Consider the following 17,105-nt stretch of genomic DNA (forward strand, 5'->3'; position numbering starts at 1 on the left):
TGCTTAGTTTAATATATGCGAAAAAGTGTCAGGCCCTTTAGGTAAATCAATGTTTGGCAGATTCCTAGTGGAGATACCTGTTTACGTCCACAGTAATAACCACCAGAACGAATCAATGTTTGTTACACTGCAAATTATCTTGTCTAGCTTAAGAAGTAAGAACCTTACTAGATAGGAGGAGGTCTCTGGGACTTTATTTTCTGTCTTAAAGGGGTATTTCAATCTGGTGTAGTACCGACAAGATAGGGCATAACTAAGAGATTGCAGTGGTCCAACCCCTGGGGCCCCCATGCCACCTTGAGAACGGGACCTTAAAATCCCAGCAGAATAGAGATAAGAGCCACATGTGCAAGCCACAGATCCCTAAATTCTCTATGGAGCCACAGACAGAACCAAAAGCTGCATTCGGCTTTCTTCAGCGGCTCGGGAATGAAGCTGCGGTGTGCACATATGGCCTGTACCTCTGTTCTGTGGGGTCCTCTGAATGGTCCAAGTATTGCTGCTTGTCCTTTTCCCATCTGCCTCAGATAAGTTGCAGATAATGTGCAGTGATACTGCATAAAAAAAAAAATCACTGTATTTATAATCAGGTACCTATGGCATTGGTGATTCGTCTGCCCAATCAAGCAAATGCTTTCTAGTCAGCTGATCGCTTACTATGTACCTGTCCATGTTTCTTGATGTCCTGATAGCTGTCCGGTCGCGGGCTGCTCAGCCAGTCTTCGGGACAGTGCCGCTGCTGAATGGCTTATCACTTTAGACAGTACTAGGAGCTGGCTGAGCCTGAGCAGGACATCAGGGAGCGTGATGATATGAAGGGGTTAATTTTTTACTTTTTAAACAACCACCAGCGGTTGACTGTGCATTGCTGTTACATGTAGTGATGCATGTCTAACGTCCAAAGATTTTAGGTCTGGAACTAAAGAAACGATCAGCCGATGATCCTTTCATTGTCTCTATTACAAGGAGTGATAATTGGGCCCAGTTGTTTCGATCAATGTAAATATCATCTGTCAGAGCCTTTGTCCATAACCTTTACTGCAGTTTGCAACAATACAGGAGATAAAACTACTCCTTCCCACAATGTAGATGAACACTGCACGTTTTCAGGGTTTGCTGCATTCTTTTTTATGCATTCTTCTTGTTCAACTCTGGCATCCATTCAATTCACATGAAAGCTGAACTGACACAGCTTCTTTGGTTATGGAGCGCCATTCACATGCCAAACAGACAAAAATAGAATCTGCTCTTAAATGGGGCAGAACAGCAATAAGATGAAGTCCATAATAGTAAATATCCCATATGCTAAACCATGACTTTATTCTTCACAGCAGAGGAAAGTTAAAACAATGAGGCAAGCAAAGAGAGGATTGTGACCCAGCGTTTGGGGAAGTTGTTGCATGATGCAAAATACAGTAGCCACGGGCCGAGATACCATCTGTGTTTTAACCTGCCAATATACTGAAATGAGGGCAAACGTTTTATTAGTTCTCTGCTACATAACCTATAGGCCAACAAAACTGAGCCCAACCTCCATGCCACAGACAGAATGACAGCAGACACCCGCCATTGGCAGAGTAACAATGGCAGTGCTGCACTGTGTAAGTGTATTGTTCCATCATCTGACAGTACCACTTCAGTATACCATACAACAGTAAAACTATGCTACATGCATTTCCTCCCAACAGCCAGGAAAGAATATTCAGCAAATTAAAAATTTAGAGGGAAAAAAATATATATTGAAGTGTAAAAGAATTCACCTCATTATTGTCCAAATGAAGCGTACAAACTGTGCTGCCTAGCAACCACTGCAACGCCTGCCGCTATTCCACCAAGCACGTAGACGGTTTATTAATTCCTGTCTATATTACAACTCTAATGATTATGATGTGATGGTGAGAAACACAACTAAGACTTAACAGTATATCAGAAAATATGGACAGCGCCAATTCTGCATTATTATTTAGTTAATATTTCTCTCTCTCTAGTCATTTCCCTAATCGGAACATACGCTTACTCTTACACTATACAGTTCTTGAACCTAACTGGTTCCGGAAGGCAGTTTGAGAAGCGAGCAGTGTCTTCCCATAGGAAATAATGTAAATGTGTTTAATTGGTTCCAGCACCAACCAATAATTACCTACAGTACCCATATATTACATTGTATAGTGCCCAGTTTAATAACTACAGTACAGCACTATACTGTACAATACACAACATTCAACAAATCCAGCAATGATAGTATAGTAGTCACTAACTCCGCTCTCATCCTTTACTGTATAGAGGTACCCCCATCCCAGCACTGTAACAGATGGGAGATGGTGGTGCACTGACTGTACTACTACTGTACTGTATATGCACTCCAGCAGTCTTATACAGTACAGGATGGGAAATGGTGGTGCAGTGACTGTACAGTGTATGCACTCCAGCAGTCTTATACAATACTGTACAGGATTGGAGATGGTGGTGCACTGACTGTACTACTACTGTGCTGTATATGCACTCCAGCAGTCTTATACAGTACTGTTCTGTATGTAAAGCCTCACCAGTGCTAAACTCACCAGGTACAAACCCACCATCCCTACTCGCAAAAACATTCAAATACCGAGCAAAGTTTGAATTGTGAACGTTAATTTTCATTTGAGAACCAAAGCAAACTTTCCTTAAAAATACTGCTTGAGTTCCAAGCAGTTTGAGAACCGAGGTACCACTGTACATACTGTACACTTTACTGAAATGTTGAATACAGAATACCTTCCATTATAAGGAATAGAATTATTGAAAAATTAGCAAACCTTGACTGAAGAGTTTATCATTTCTATAGGTTAAAAACACATACGTATCTTTTAATTTTGCTGTAATAGTGATCATTTTTATTATCTTCACAAAAATGTAGGGCCAGCACATACATTCCGCTTGGTAGAATGGAAGCTCTAATAAAAGTCAATGGGTCAGTTTTTGTTCTCTTTTTGTTATCGTTCAAAAAAAAAAAAAAAAGACGACTAAAATCTTTTACAGTATCACTTTAAACAATAAACAGCTAGTTGTTCAACAAAAGAGCATTCTGAAAATAAATAAATAAAATCACCACCACAGCATCTTGTATGAATAATTCCCAGTGATTAGATAGGAGCTTCAGTCCATTTATAACAATACAGCAGAAGCTGGGGAAAGGCTGATATGAAAATGTACAGACACACAAGCAAACAATCGTGAGACATTTAGCAAAGCGATACCAAGATCACACTGTTGGCTAAATTTAACATAAAGAAGACTGAAATGCTGTACTACCTCCCACTAGCTTCATGTGTTTTAAGTCAGAATATGTCTGAAATTGGAAAAACAAGTTATAGACATTATTTTATCACTTGCACTAGCAGACATGTTTTCTGCTGATCTGATATAGCAGGGGTAGCAGTACATAAAGGCATTAAAAGGCCGTAACACCACCTACTAGTTAAAGGGGTTATCCAGCGCTACAAAAACATGGACACTTTTTCCCCTCTCTTGTCTCCAGTTCAGGTGGGGTTTGCAATTAAGCTCCATTTACTTCAATGGAACAGAGTTTCAAAACCTGCACCTAAACTAGAGACAAGAGTGGTGGAAAAGTGGCCATTTTTTGTAGTGCTGGATAACCGCTTTAAAGGGGTAGTGCGGCGGTAAAAAATTATTCACAGACTAACACACATTACAAAGTTATACAACTTTGTAATGTATGTTATGTCTGTGAATGGCCCCCTTCCCCGTGTCCCACCACCCCCACCCGTGTACCCGGAAGTGTGGTGCGCTATACTCACCTGTCACGTGCCGACACCAGTCTTTGATCTTCATTCAGCGACGTCTTCTTTGGGCGGACGGCGAACAGCTCCGACTGTTCCGAATTCCGGCCGCCCTCTGCAGCGTCATCAGCCGCTCAGCCGCGATTGGCTGAGCATAACTGAGCTCAGCCAATCGCGGCTGAGCACAGTTGTGATGCGGCGGAGGGGGGAGGGGCGGCAGCGACTCGGCCGTCCGAAGATGACGTTTGGCACAAGATGGCGGACGGCCCTTGACACGGATTAGGTAATGTATAATGCACCACACTTCCGGGTACACGGGTGGAGGTGGGGGGACACGGGGAACGGGGCGATTCACAGACATAACATACATTATAAGGCTATGTTCACACTACGTATATTTGAGGCTGTATGTTTGAGGCTGTATAGCAACCAAAACAAGGAGTGGATTGAAAACACAGAAAGGATCTGTTCACATAATGTAATAATTGAGTGGATGGCCGCCATATAATGGCAAATATATGCTGTTATTTTAAAACAACTGCTGTTGTATTGAAATAATGGAAGTTATTTACTGTTATATGGCTGCCATCCACTCAATTACAACATTGTGTGAACAGATCCTTTCTGTGTTTTCAATCCACTCCTGGTTTTGGTTGCTATGAGGACCTGACATGAGGACCAAATACTGCCTGAAATATACATAGTGTGAACCCAGCTTAAAGTTGTATAACTTTGTAATGTGTGTTATTCTGTGAATAATTTCTGAGCACCGCACTACCCCTTTAAGCTCCATTTACTTCAATGGAACAGAGTTTCAAAACCTGCACTTAAACTAGAGACAAGAGTGGTGGAAAAGTGGCCATGTTTTTGTAGCGCTGGATAACCCCTTTAAATGAACAACAATCTAGTACAATGCACACTCACAGCAGTTCACAATTCTATAATCTGACTAGACTCAAAACCATTGCTGAACCAACCTACAACAGATAACATTCACAATAGGGTAAAAAAAGTGAATCTTACCTCTCCTGTGATTGTTCTTCATACATTCTCTCCTTTCCTTCCTTGAAGAGTCTAATAGCTCGCTTGGATTTTTTCATCAGACTGTCAATGTAGATTTTAAAATATTCATTCTCACTCAGCTGCATAAGTTTCTGGTTGTCATCGTACTTGCTCAAAATAAGTCTTAAATGCTGATATGTGTCGGGTAAAATATCAAGTATGTAAGGGGGGCTGTTCTTCAGCTGAAGCTTTGGACTTTGGCATAATCTTACCTGGAAAGAAAAGAGAGAGACACTTTGAAACAAATCACATTTTTATTAAGCATAAGTGAAGGAATGGAAAATGAGCTAAGGCTAAAGTGCAATATAACACACCTATATTTGTGCGGGGATAAAAGAGGACAAAAAGTTTAAAGGGGTCATCCAGCACTACAAAAACATGGCCACTTTCTTCCAGAGACAGCCCAACTCTTGTCTCCAGTTTGGGTGCAGGTTTTGCTGCCCAGTTCTATTGAAGTGAATGGAGCTTAATTGCAAACTGCACCTGAACTGGAGACAAGAGTGGGGCTGTCTCTGAGGTTACAAACACACACGGCTTATACGCTGCGTATTTACTGCTGCGATACGCAGCAGATACACAGCAGATTAGATCTAAATAACTGAACACAGTAACAAATCTGCTCCGTATCTGCTGCGTATCTGCTGTGTGTGTTTGTACCCTGAAAGAAGGTGGCCATGTTTTTGTAGCAGTGGATAACCCCTTTAAGCAAACTCTTGCTGCCCAGACAGCCCCCAAAACCGCCAATACCGCTTTAACGTCCTCATCAAAGCATGTCTACCTGTCTCTTGGTGACAGTATTTGGGATAATTTCAGCATCTGTGCCCTAGACCTGAAGCGCCTCTCCCCCCACCTTCATGCGAGAAGAAAAGAAGGCGGTTGAGGGGGGAGGCTGTGCGGGCGGTACAAATTCGCTTTAAGGAATACACATACAGTCTCGGCAGTCACCAAGCTAAAGTCTTCGGAATGGTACTCAGTATATGCATTTACACATCACACCACTACAACAGTGTCTATGGATGCACCAAAATCTATATTTCCCACCAATGACTTGGAGTTATTAAATCCAGAGAAAAAAGCTACAGTGTCCCTGAATGCCTGCAGCTCCAGGAATGGGTTACAGGTTATCAGCACTATGTAACCCAGTATACTTGTTCTTTACCCAGTTTCCTCCCAGTAACAAGTATATTTAACAATAGTATCACCAATGTGGAAAACACATTTTTTACCATATTTTAACAACCCAAAACAAGTGGCCCTACGGCGCACAGACTGGTAACTTTCTATTACTTTTTGCTCTTTCTGGTTTCTGCAGACAAGGCATAAGCTAGTTTTCCCAATAAAGGATTTTATGGCCAGATACACAGAATTCTAGATCTCTAATTATCCTAATAATGGCACAGCCCATACCAGAAAAGATAGGATCCCTTTCTGAGCTATCTCAGTATCTATCACTAGCCTTTACGTGGGTGGAGACCTGCATTTTCACAAGACGCAGATATATTACAGAAAATTCCTGGTGAACACAGTATCTCAATAGGTTTTGCTTTACCAGCATACGTATATAATTTTTACAAAGCCAATTCAGATGTATGGGACACATTTCCAACTTGTAATCAGTCAGTCTGCCTGCCTATATAAAGGGTGAAAAGTAATTATTGTGCTGTTTGATATCATAGTGTGTACCACAGTGAAATGTATGGGACATGTGAACATACCCTAAAACGGCTGACAACAGTAGCCAGCTTGTTTTGCCGATAGCTATGACTCTTAAATACCCCATGCAAATGCAAACTGAGCTTGACAGAGTGAATTTCTAATGGGGAGAGAGAAATAGGCTTCTTTCCAGTACCTCTGGCAGGCGCTTATCTCCTGTGGGAGCAAAGGATCATGTAGGAAACCTAACATGTCTGATCTTTAATTCCAGCTAAATAAAATCAGATAATCTGGCAATCGTGCCTCTATTCAGCCTAGTTTCTTCTATACAGGCACCATAACAGTGGGACAATATACTACTCCTTCATCGGCAGAGGGGTCAAGGGCACTGTGGTGCCTAATAAGAAAGCAAGACAATGGGGTGAATAGATGCAAACTTATGCACTAAGCAAAAGGAGTTTTCTTTTTATTACATTTTAAACAATCTAAATAAAAGTAAAAATAAAAACATAATGTGGCTTTCGTGAAATATGTTTCCTTTTCACACTCGTGTCATTTTTGCCTCTGACTTTTAAATAGGAACAAATGACAAAAGTTTAAAAAAAAAAACATTATGGCTGTCACCGGTGGAGTGATGGATGGAAAAATAATTGATGGAAAAAAAAAATAGCGGTTTGCAGTTCTCCTAAATGTGAAGGAAAAACTGAAAACAGAAATTACATGTGTCAGATATGAAAATGTTATACACATTGGGGGAATCTAATCCGTCTATCTAGTGGAGCAGTAATACACAGTAACTTGACCACAGCTTTCATACTCAATGTGTTGCTTTACACTGCCGCTGTACATTGATGGTTAAAGGGAATCGGTCAGCTGCAATTCACATTCCAAACTGCTGACACTTTTAGGTCAAATATTCACATAATGCCCCTTATCTGTGCTTCCATAATGTAAAAGCTGCTTTTATTCTCTGGTGTTAAGAGTAAAAAGAGACTTTTCCCAAGCCCCCAGCACTTCAGGAGCTTGGGAAAGTGTCTTTGTACTGGAGAATTAAAGGGGTACTACAGCGGGAGGGCACTTTTTTGCTGGGACCGGGGAGGAGGTGGCCGAGGGAAAAGACGTCCACTCACCTCCCCGGTTTCAGCGACGGGTCCTGCATTGCGGCGCTCTGGTGCCCGGCCGCTTCCGGGTGTCTGACGCGGGCCCAAGACGTGACATCTCAGGTTCGCTCAGCCACTCAGTGAAGGAGGCGGGATCTGAGCGGACTTGAAACGGATCCCGCCTCCTTCACTGAGTTGCTGAGCGGACCTGAGACGTCACGTCTGGGGCCCGCGTCAGACACCCGGAAGCGGCCGGGAACCGGGCACCGGAGCGCAGCGATGCGGGACCCGCCGCTGGAACCGAGGAGGTGAGTGGACGTCTTTTCCCTCGGCCACCTCCTCCCCGGTCCCAGCACAAAAGTGCCCCCCCGCTGGAGTACCCCTTTAAAGCATTTTTCTATGTTCTAGAAGCACAGACAGATATATGAAAGGTACCATGTGTCTCCTTGACCTAACAGCTATCTAACAGTGTCAGCAGTTTATAATATGGATTACAGTGGACAGAGTTCCTTCAAAATGAATAAGTATTACTTTAAAAAGTCTCCACATAGTCCTGCCCTAAACATAAAAAAATAGTCCACTATTGACCCATATGTAAGAAAGACAGCCTTGTCCACACATTCTCTCTCTATCATTACTCCATCAGTGATAAAACGTCACAGAGAAAATGGGAGTGAACAGAAGGAAGATCGAGGCGATTGGCGATCTGTGAAATACTAAAAAGAATCAGGTGGAGAGAGTTCTTTGATATCATACATATTCTGTCTTAATATACAGTGTAAGCTTCACGTTATAACACTGATCCAATGTGATAGAACAGTATGCGGGGGCACATTATGTAAAACTGAGCGGCACTGTATTTCATTATACATAATAGAGTGAATAAGAAAAGAAGGGAATATGCTGGGGGAATCACCTGCTGGCTGGTTAACACTGCAAAACCTTCCGGGGCTTTCTATTCAGCCAAAAGTTCACACTATGCTAATAAGACTTGTTTCTGTTCTTTCAATCCTCCATCCTCATTTACCCATTTATAAAAGGTTTTTAGATACTGAAAGACTCTTAAAGGATTAAATTTTCTCCAGAAATCCAGATGAAGAAATGATTTGACAGAGTAGCTATAGTTCTCTATGGTTGTAGTATTTTTATTTTTTTTTGCAAAACTGCATTGTTTTTTCCCCCCACTGCATGTATAAATGTTTTGTGCATTTTTGACTAGTATTTTATATTACATTATCTGAGGCAAAAAATTATTATGGGCCCACATGCTCTATGAACCACAATTTTTAATGGAAAAAACATCACTTGTTAGTTTTTTTCCTTGCACAGGTAGCTCGGCAGGTCCTGGAAGTTGATCACACAGCACAGAACACAGGTCCTGGAAGTATTCTCCGCTCAGAATTCACCACAGTTCAGTGGGGGGTGCTTTTATCAGGACTTGTGGCCAGGGGCGGATTAACTTTACCATAGGCCCCGGGCTGTTCACCAAGCCTGGCCCCCCCACCCCCACTGTAACTATCGTAGCACTAGTGTGGTGTTTATAAAACGGCAGACAGAACAGTAGCCAAGAGACAGTACACCACTGAAACTGAAGTCCTTTTGGGTAGCCTTGGGCCCCCCAGTAGCTCTGGGCCCCGGGCTACCGCCCAAAACTGACCTGTTATAATACGCTACTGCCTGTGGCCTGTGCTTCCTGATCTACTTCCAGGACCTTTGTGCCTGTATCACATATAGATGACATAACGGCCTGCCTCTTCCCTGGCCCACCCCAGCACGGAGCAGCCTGTGCATACACTCTGTGGGCTCCTAGCCTGGTGCAGACCTACCTGGACCAGAAGTCGGGAACCAGCCTCAAGACTATGGGAACCCTTACCTCAATATAAAAACATGATGCACACGACAAATGGAAACATTACACCCACATTTTATGTACATTCTGTACTAGTTTCCATTCTGAAATAAATCATAGTTCGATGTTTATACAGGAAAAAGGGTAAAAGAAAATGTACTAAATGTTCAAAGGGTACCTGTCATTTAAACAAATTTCTGAGATGTCATAATGACCCGTCAGAGGTATGTATCGGTCAGGGACCAGGTGCTGAGACCCCCACCAATAGTGAAGGGGCAGACGACGTGCAGAAAGAAGGGTCAGACGACGTGCGCAGCAGCACACGCTGTGCTTCTTCATCTCCGTCTCAATGCTAAAGTAGCGGTGGACCGAATTATAATGGAACCCAATGGAACGTCCAGTAATCAATGTACCAGAAGTAGGCTCCATTATAATTCAGTCTACCGCTACTTTAGCAGTGAGACGGAGATGAAGAGGCAGAGCGTGCTCTGCTGGGCATTTGCCCCTTCATTCTAATGACTGGCGGGGGTCTCAGCACCTGGATCCCGACCAATACAATGGCATTCACTGCGGCAGTGCAACATTTTAATAAAGCAGTCACAGGATATTGGAACAAAATATATATATCAATCCTCATTACAAGAGTCACACAAATTAGATTCCTTAGTGAGGGCCAGTTCACACTGAGGAATAAGCGCTGAATCGGCAAGGAAAGTGTTCTCATAGATTTCCACGCGGAAATTCAATTTTCTGCGGAATCAGTGCTGAAAAATTTCAGAGCAAAAAATTTATTAATTTCTATGGGATTCCCCCACCGGAATTGACATGTCAATTCTTCTGGTGGAAAGCGGATTTGCTGCAGAAAATTCTGCTGTGTGAACTGCAGAACACAAATTCAATTGAACTCAATGGAGTTTGGTTCTGCACTTCATTGAGTACTTCATTGGAGTTTTTTTTCGCTGTTCTCCTTGAGTTCAGTGATTACTGTGTTTTGTTGGTTGATTTGTCATTGCCCCAACTAGCCAGAATCCTACTCCACACTGACGAGGGGCAAATACCCCGAAACAGCTGTCTGTGGATGGAGGCCTGCCTTGGAAAGCCCTTGTCATGATCGCAATACTCTTACCTTGAGTTAGACATTGACAAAAAAGGGGCCACCCTGGTGTTTCCCTGTCTATGTTCCAATACTCGCAACTGAGTGGGACTTAAGGGGCTATTTATCAGGGTGGTGTGGTGCTCTCCCCATCATGAAGGCACCCCGTGGCAACAGGCTAGAGATATCTGGCTATCCCGTGTTTTGAGACTCGCGACAGAGACTCCACAGCCTCCACTTCAGTGAGGAATCAGCGCTAAAATTCAGCGCCGATTCCTCAGTGTGAACTGGCCCTAAATGTCCCCCATTGTGTTTCTATTTACTTTGAAAGAAACAGAGAGCACACAATCAAGTCTTCTCATGTGTTAAATGAGACAGCATTCATATAGAAAACAGGACTGTATTATGAACTTTTTCATATATACTGAATACAGTATAACATAAGTACAGTTTCAGCTTTATACACCATTCTATAACATTACTGGTATCAGGATCTTTACACCATTCCATTCTATGACATCACTGCTATCAGCTCTATACACCATTCTATTACATCACTGGTATCAGGAGCTCTATACACCATTCTATTACATCACTGGTATCAGGATCTATATACCATTCTATTACATGCTGGTATCAGCTGTATACACTATTCTATTACATTGCTGGTAACCGCATCTATACACCATTCTATAACATCACTGGTATCAGGAACTGTATACACCATTTATAGAGTTAACTGTCAGCACCTAAGTTTGCTATGGTGCCCAGCCATTTCTAGTTAAACCCCTGCACAAATGCCAAAAAAAAGATTTTGCTGTATGCCATAAAGCAGAATTGTTTTTTTTCACAGGCCTAAATGAGAAAAAAAAATACACAGCTTGATAAAACAAAGCGTCAGCCTCATTACGTATTTGCATGTGTTATTGTTTCCATTGCAATGAACTGTGGTGACTAATAGTGCTGGACACCAACAGTGACAGTCAGAGTTCACTGACTTCATCAGGTTCATCAGGTTTCTGTCACTTTATCTGATGTTTTAGTGGGTAAAATAATACTGCATGCTGTACTATTCTATGCCCAAGTTTTGATGGAATCTGTGTTGAGGCTTCTAAATAACGTCCAACACAGATGTGAACACAATCTAAGTATCTACAGACGTACATGTAGCCCTAGCCGCACAGATCAATGACCAACTAGGCTTTATTTTAGGAACACGTTGTTCAAACTAATTCAGGATAACTGGTGGGTGGATTGCATCACTATTGTAGTATGTATTCCCAGCCCAGTCACTGCTGGGAACAGGCAGCCTATTTAGCTCATTTTAAGATTTATTGTGACACCACAGACAGGCTTATATTAATGCAGGAATGTCAAATGTCTTCTGACTAAGGCAACACAACCTGCCACAGGACGCAGTCAAAGCTGCACAGTGAACGTACGTTCACACATATACCGTATTTTCCAGGGTATAAGACGACCCCTAACTTTGCCAGTTAAAGTATAGAGTTTGGGATATACTCGCCGCATAAGACTTCCCCTCTTCCAACGCACACCAAATAAAAATTTATAAAAAACATCAGACAGCAGCGAGATCTGAGAGGCAGAGAGGCAGGCACAGTAACACTACAGAATGGCGACAGAAAACCCGTTGTGCATTCCGCAGCTCGCACCCGACTGCGGACTGTGGCGCGCATGCGTCTCTGCCTATGTCATAGACTCCATTCTATGCACGGGCGGATTTCGCCATTTGTCCAAAGAATTCATTCCAGATTCTCTAGTCCTGTTCCAAAGTTTTTTAGCACCCGCCCTATAAGACGACACCTGGCGTATAAGACGACTCCTGACTTTTGAGAAGATTTTCCTGGGTTAAAAGTTGTCTTATACGCAGGAAAATACTGTAGGTTCATATTTTGTCTTTGTCCGATCGTTTGGCATTTGAATACCGGTGGCTGAAGATGTAGAATGCAGCTCTAGGGAGTCTGGGAACACATAAATACAGCCACGGGCCATAGGCTGTATCTGTGTTATCCAGGATTCCCTAGGGATGCAGCCAACTTTTTCAGCCACCCGTATTCAAATGCCAATCAGACTCAAGCGCGTTCAAACTGGGCTAATTTCCAAGCTTTATATGCTTGAAGCTTCAAGAAAGGCAGGAGTAATGCCAAAAACATATAGCATCAAACATGCTGTGGACACTGTGTATAAATGTACCCTCAAAGTTGTGCATCACACTTAGCTTGGTCTCAAAATTAAAAGGGTATATACGAGACATTAAAAAAAAAAAAAGTATTTAAATTGACTAAAAATACAAAAGTGAACCTCACACTAATAGGGCCCTTGCACACTGAGGAAATCATGTGGATAATTTGCTGCAGATTTTGTCTCTCCCCCCTTTGCTCCCGCTAGAAGTTCCGTCTGTCCCATAGGCTCTATGGAACGGGTGGAGAGTCAAGTGGGAGCAGGAAAGGGATCTGGGGCAAATTATCCATGCGATTTCCTCAGTGTGCTAGGGCCCATATACAGTACACCTGTCTTTGGGGGAGAAAAAACCCTTTCAGGTGTGTGTTCAGTAGGGCATTCAAGTAGAAGCATGCAGTGGTGGTTTCCTCATCTCAATAAATTTATTGAAATAAAAGCCAACAACAGCTGTGGGTATACCCCAGCAGAGGGCAATGTGTTGGACTGGAAAGAATACACCCCTTCCTACAGGACATACAGCAGCTGATAAGTAGTGGAAGGCTTGAGATTTATTAACAGAAGTAAATTACAAATCTCTGGCTTTTTCTGGCCAGTTAATTTGATTTTTTTTTCCTACTGAACTAACCCTTTTGTAATGTTCTGTATTGACTAGACACACCTGCCCACACTGTAACACCATGACCAAGCACAACCTAACAAACTCCTTGATAGAGAACAGCAAGTTGGACATGAGCATTCAGAAGTTCAGAAAAGGTTGCATTAAGTTAACCTGTAAAGGTTAAGGGCCTTATTACAACAACAGATTTATCTGACAGATTTTTTAAGCCAAAGCCAGGAATGGATCTGAAAAGAGGAGAAATCTCCTTTATGACCTGTTCTCTGTGTATAGTCCATTCCTGGCTTTAGCTCAAAAAAATCTGTCAGATAATCTGTTGGTGTAATAGGGCCCTAAGGCTGTATTACATGACGGGATGAGGAGGGGGAAGAGAGCGCCAACCTGTCAGGTCAGCACTCTCTTCCCCCCTCACTCTCTGTGCTATTTCACGCAGAGACAGCGAGTGGGAAGGAGCGGGAGGAGTGTTGATGTCAGCGGCAGTCTGCCGGCGCCACTCCTGTTACATGGGGCAATGAGCAGCAGACAGTCACTGACATGAATATATTGAAAGACCGCAATGAACCTACATCGTGCATGTCATCTCATGTCATGGATCATGGCCTTTTAACATATCCTGTAACATGAAACTATTATCTGTCTGAATGGACGGTAATAGGCCAAGTAATGCCGATGAGTGAATTTTAGGTTCATCATGAAATTTCACTTTTTTCTTAGGATAAGGTAAAAAAAAAAAAAAAAGACTCAAACACAGCTTTGATGACACAAAAACATATCAATAGTCTCACAACTAACTGTATGCTATTCTTGTACAGCAAGTGCTGCTGTTTCAGCAAACAGACTATATTGTACAAGGAAAACAAAATGTACATGAAGGTTTCAATAAGATTCAATGTTTTGTTTTTCTATTTGAAATGCACTATGCAAAATCTGGAATGTGAAGATTTCCACCTCAGACGGGATTAATGACAAGGTCACCATTCCATCCTGGAATTCCTTCTTCTGGACTAGACCGATATAATGTGCATGCTGACTGGCTGTGGTTCAGCTTGTCTGCTCAGAAGCTTAGATTGCTCGCACTGTACATGTTCTGACAAACAGCTAAATGTTGACTCAAGACGGATCAAAAGCCCTCGAGCCCCCATGAGAACGTCGCTGCTACAAGAGCAGGAGAGTCCCTATCCACACAGCTCCTGTAATCATTTAACTGTAAGCTGTACTACAAAACCAGACAAATATTAAAGGCTGTTTATCGGGGATGAACAGATGTACACCCGGGCTGATGGTTACGGCAAAGCACGAAGAAGGAACCACTATACAAATATTCAACTACATCAGAATATACACACTACATGGAATCCTACAGTGTAGCAATTGCAGGATTTTGTTGAATGATTGTAAATGATTATCAATGTTGCCACTGAAAACAAAACAATAAATACTCGGAGATACTATATATAGAAACATAGAAGTTTATTGGCAGAAAAAGATCACTGGGTCCATCTAGTCTGCCCTTTTAGTATTTCCCTACTTATTATCTTAGGATAGGTATATGCTTATCCCAGGCAGGTTTACATTCAGTTATTGTAGATTTACCTACTACATCTGCTGGAAGTTTGTTCCAAGCACCTACTACTCTTTCAGTAAAATAACACTTTTTTATTTTTAAAGGGGTGGTCCAAGAAAAAAGAAAAAGGATCTGCTTTTATTTACCGTATTTTCCGGCGTATAAGACGATTTTCTTAAACCCGAAAAATCTTTTCAAAAGTCGGGGGTGGTCTTATACACCAGGTATGGTCGCTAAATGCGGTGAAGGAGCTAAAAACTGGCTGTATCCCTACTGCATGCGGCGACAACTATAAAAAAAAAAATTAATAATAAAAAAAAAAAGTTAACTCACCTGTGACCTGTTCCCGGCAGCCACGGATGCCGGAGGTCCCCGAAGCCCTTCCGGGCAGCTGAGCGTCTCATCGGAGAAGCTTGGAGACGCTCAGCTGTCGGTAGAGCAAGGGGAGAATGACAGAGGCTCTGGAAGTCTCCGAAGCCTCTGTCATTCTCCCAAAGCTCTCCCGGCAGCTGAGCGTCTCCGAGCTTCTCCTAAGAGACTGTGGGCTGCCTGGTAGAGCTTTGGGGACCTCCGGCGCAGGCAGTGTACGTCCCACTGCCTGCGCTGGGAACAGGATAGAAGACGTGCAGCTGCCGGGAACGGGTCACAGGTTGCCTTTTTTTTTTTTTTCTTTAACTGCAGTTAACCCCTCCCTGACTGCAGCAGGGCTCCAGTTAGTAACCCAGTGTGTCAATGGGTTAGCTGGTTGGTCACTAGAGATAAGCCAATTTACAGTATTATCAAATTGAAGAGCTTTGTTGGCTCGGTATTTGGCTTAACAGCCGGCTGCCTTTGAACTCTGAGCCACTCAGCTCTGGGTGCCTGGGAAAGTTGGATCCAGTCATGGGAAACTGGGAAAAGTTTCCCAGGAGAGGATCCAGCTTTTCCAGGCACGGAGAGCGGCACAGAATTCAAAGGCAGCTGGCCGATACGCCAAATGCGGAGATAACTAAGCGATTTGCTTAATACTGTAAATTCATTGTCTCTATTGGTCACCACCACGATTAATTATTGTCCCCCATCCCATTTATACAATCAGCACACTGCCTTAGTACACCTGTTATCGCATACAGCCCTGGCACACCTCAGTAAATTTTACAATCATTTTACCTCAGACATGACACGACACAGTATGACTGGTCTTGAAGTGTTCCACAACAGATCTGTTTTTAGTGAAAAAGTTCTGATTTTCCCATGACACAGTGTGCCTGCTCATGCCGCAGCCTTTGTTACACACCACTCATCAGCACCCACTGCTGTCACCACAGAGGTCATAACCTTTCACGCAGGCTCTGGAAGTTGTGAAGCTATGTGGGCAACATTTTATGTCACTGGTTTTAATACCACTGTTTCCTGAAGTGCAAAATCATGTACATTTTCTGTATGTTAGCAATGCCCTTTCATGTAAACCATGCTCTCAAAAGGCTGATTGGATATAACTGTGAACTGGGCTCTTTCAGGTTGATGGTAGTTGCAGCAGTATACAGTATGTTGTAACATATACAGCTTTTCTGTTTTGAGGGCCACTTTTTTAAATTTGGGGTTGTACATTGTATTTAAAAAGACTTTTAAAGGTCACTGATGTGCGGAGGTACAGGTCACACTGGAGCAGTGTTCCTCCTCGCTTTCTTAGAGCTATACCGCTTTTAATTACACTTACACGATTTGGGGGGGGGGGGCATTTTTTGTGCCATTAGCTATAAACTTTAGTTTATAAAAGATTAGTTCAAAATAAACTACAACCCGGGGGAGTGGGGCACAGAGAGTCCAGCACAGCAGCTTCAGCTCTATCACTGCAATACTGTCATTTGCTTTTAGGTCCCCCCTGCTGGAAAATGAAGGTAATAGAACACAGCACATCCTAGAATATACTGTCTTGTTAGCACAGAGCTCCAGTCTTGCTGCCAGCACTGCCTCCTGTATCCTGTATTCTCACTCTGTGCTGCATATGCTACTTGCAGCTTTACTGCTCCCCCACACATTTACTATGGGTCAGTACCTGTAACTACCACAGGTGTCACTGCTGAGCTCCGTCATATACATGCGATTGAACTAGACTTCCTGATTTATTCTCCTGGCTCATATAGTTTGGAGCTCACTGAGTGAACTAGACTGCAGATTGGCTCTCCTGTAGCTTAGTAGCTCACG

At 42.8% G+C, this 17,105-nt stretch overlaps 1 protein-coding gene across 1 annotated transcript in view; it reads right to left on the reverse strand.

The window, feature by feature from the left end:
* CBLB (Cbl proto-oncogene B) overlaps positions 1-17,105 on the reverse strand; it is a 118,660-nt gene that overhangs the window by 74,565 nt on the left and 26,990 nt on the right. The window contains exon 2 of the mRNA XM_069971095.1: positions 4,803-5,053. Within this exon, the coding sequence (XP_069827196.1) occupies positions 4,803-5,053 (251 nt within the window). The remainder of the gene's footprint in view (positions 1-4,802; positions 5,054-17,105) is intronic.

Source organism: Dendropsophus ebraccatus, chromosome 5, assembly GCF_027789765.1.
Source record: "Dendropsophus ebraccatus isolate aDenEbr1 chromosome 5, aDenEbr1.pat, whole genome shotgun sequence".
Classification (NCBI taxonomy): domain Eukaryota; kingdom Metazoa; phylum Chordata; class Amphibia; order Anura; family Hylidae; genus Dendropsophus; species Dendropsophus ebraccatus.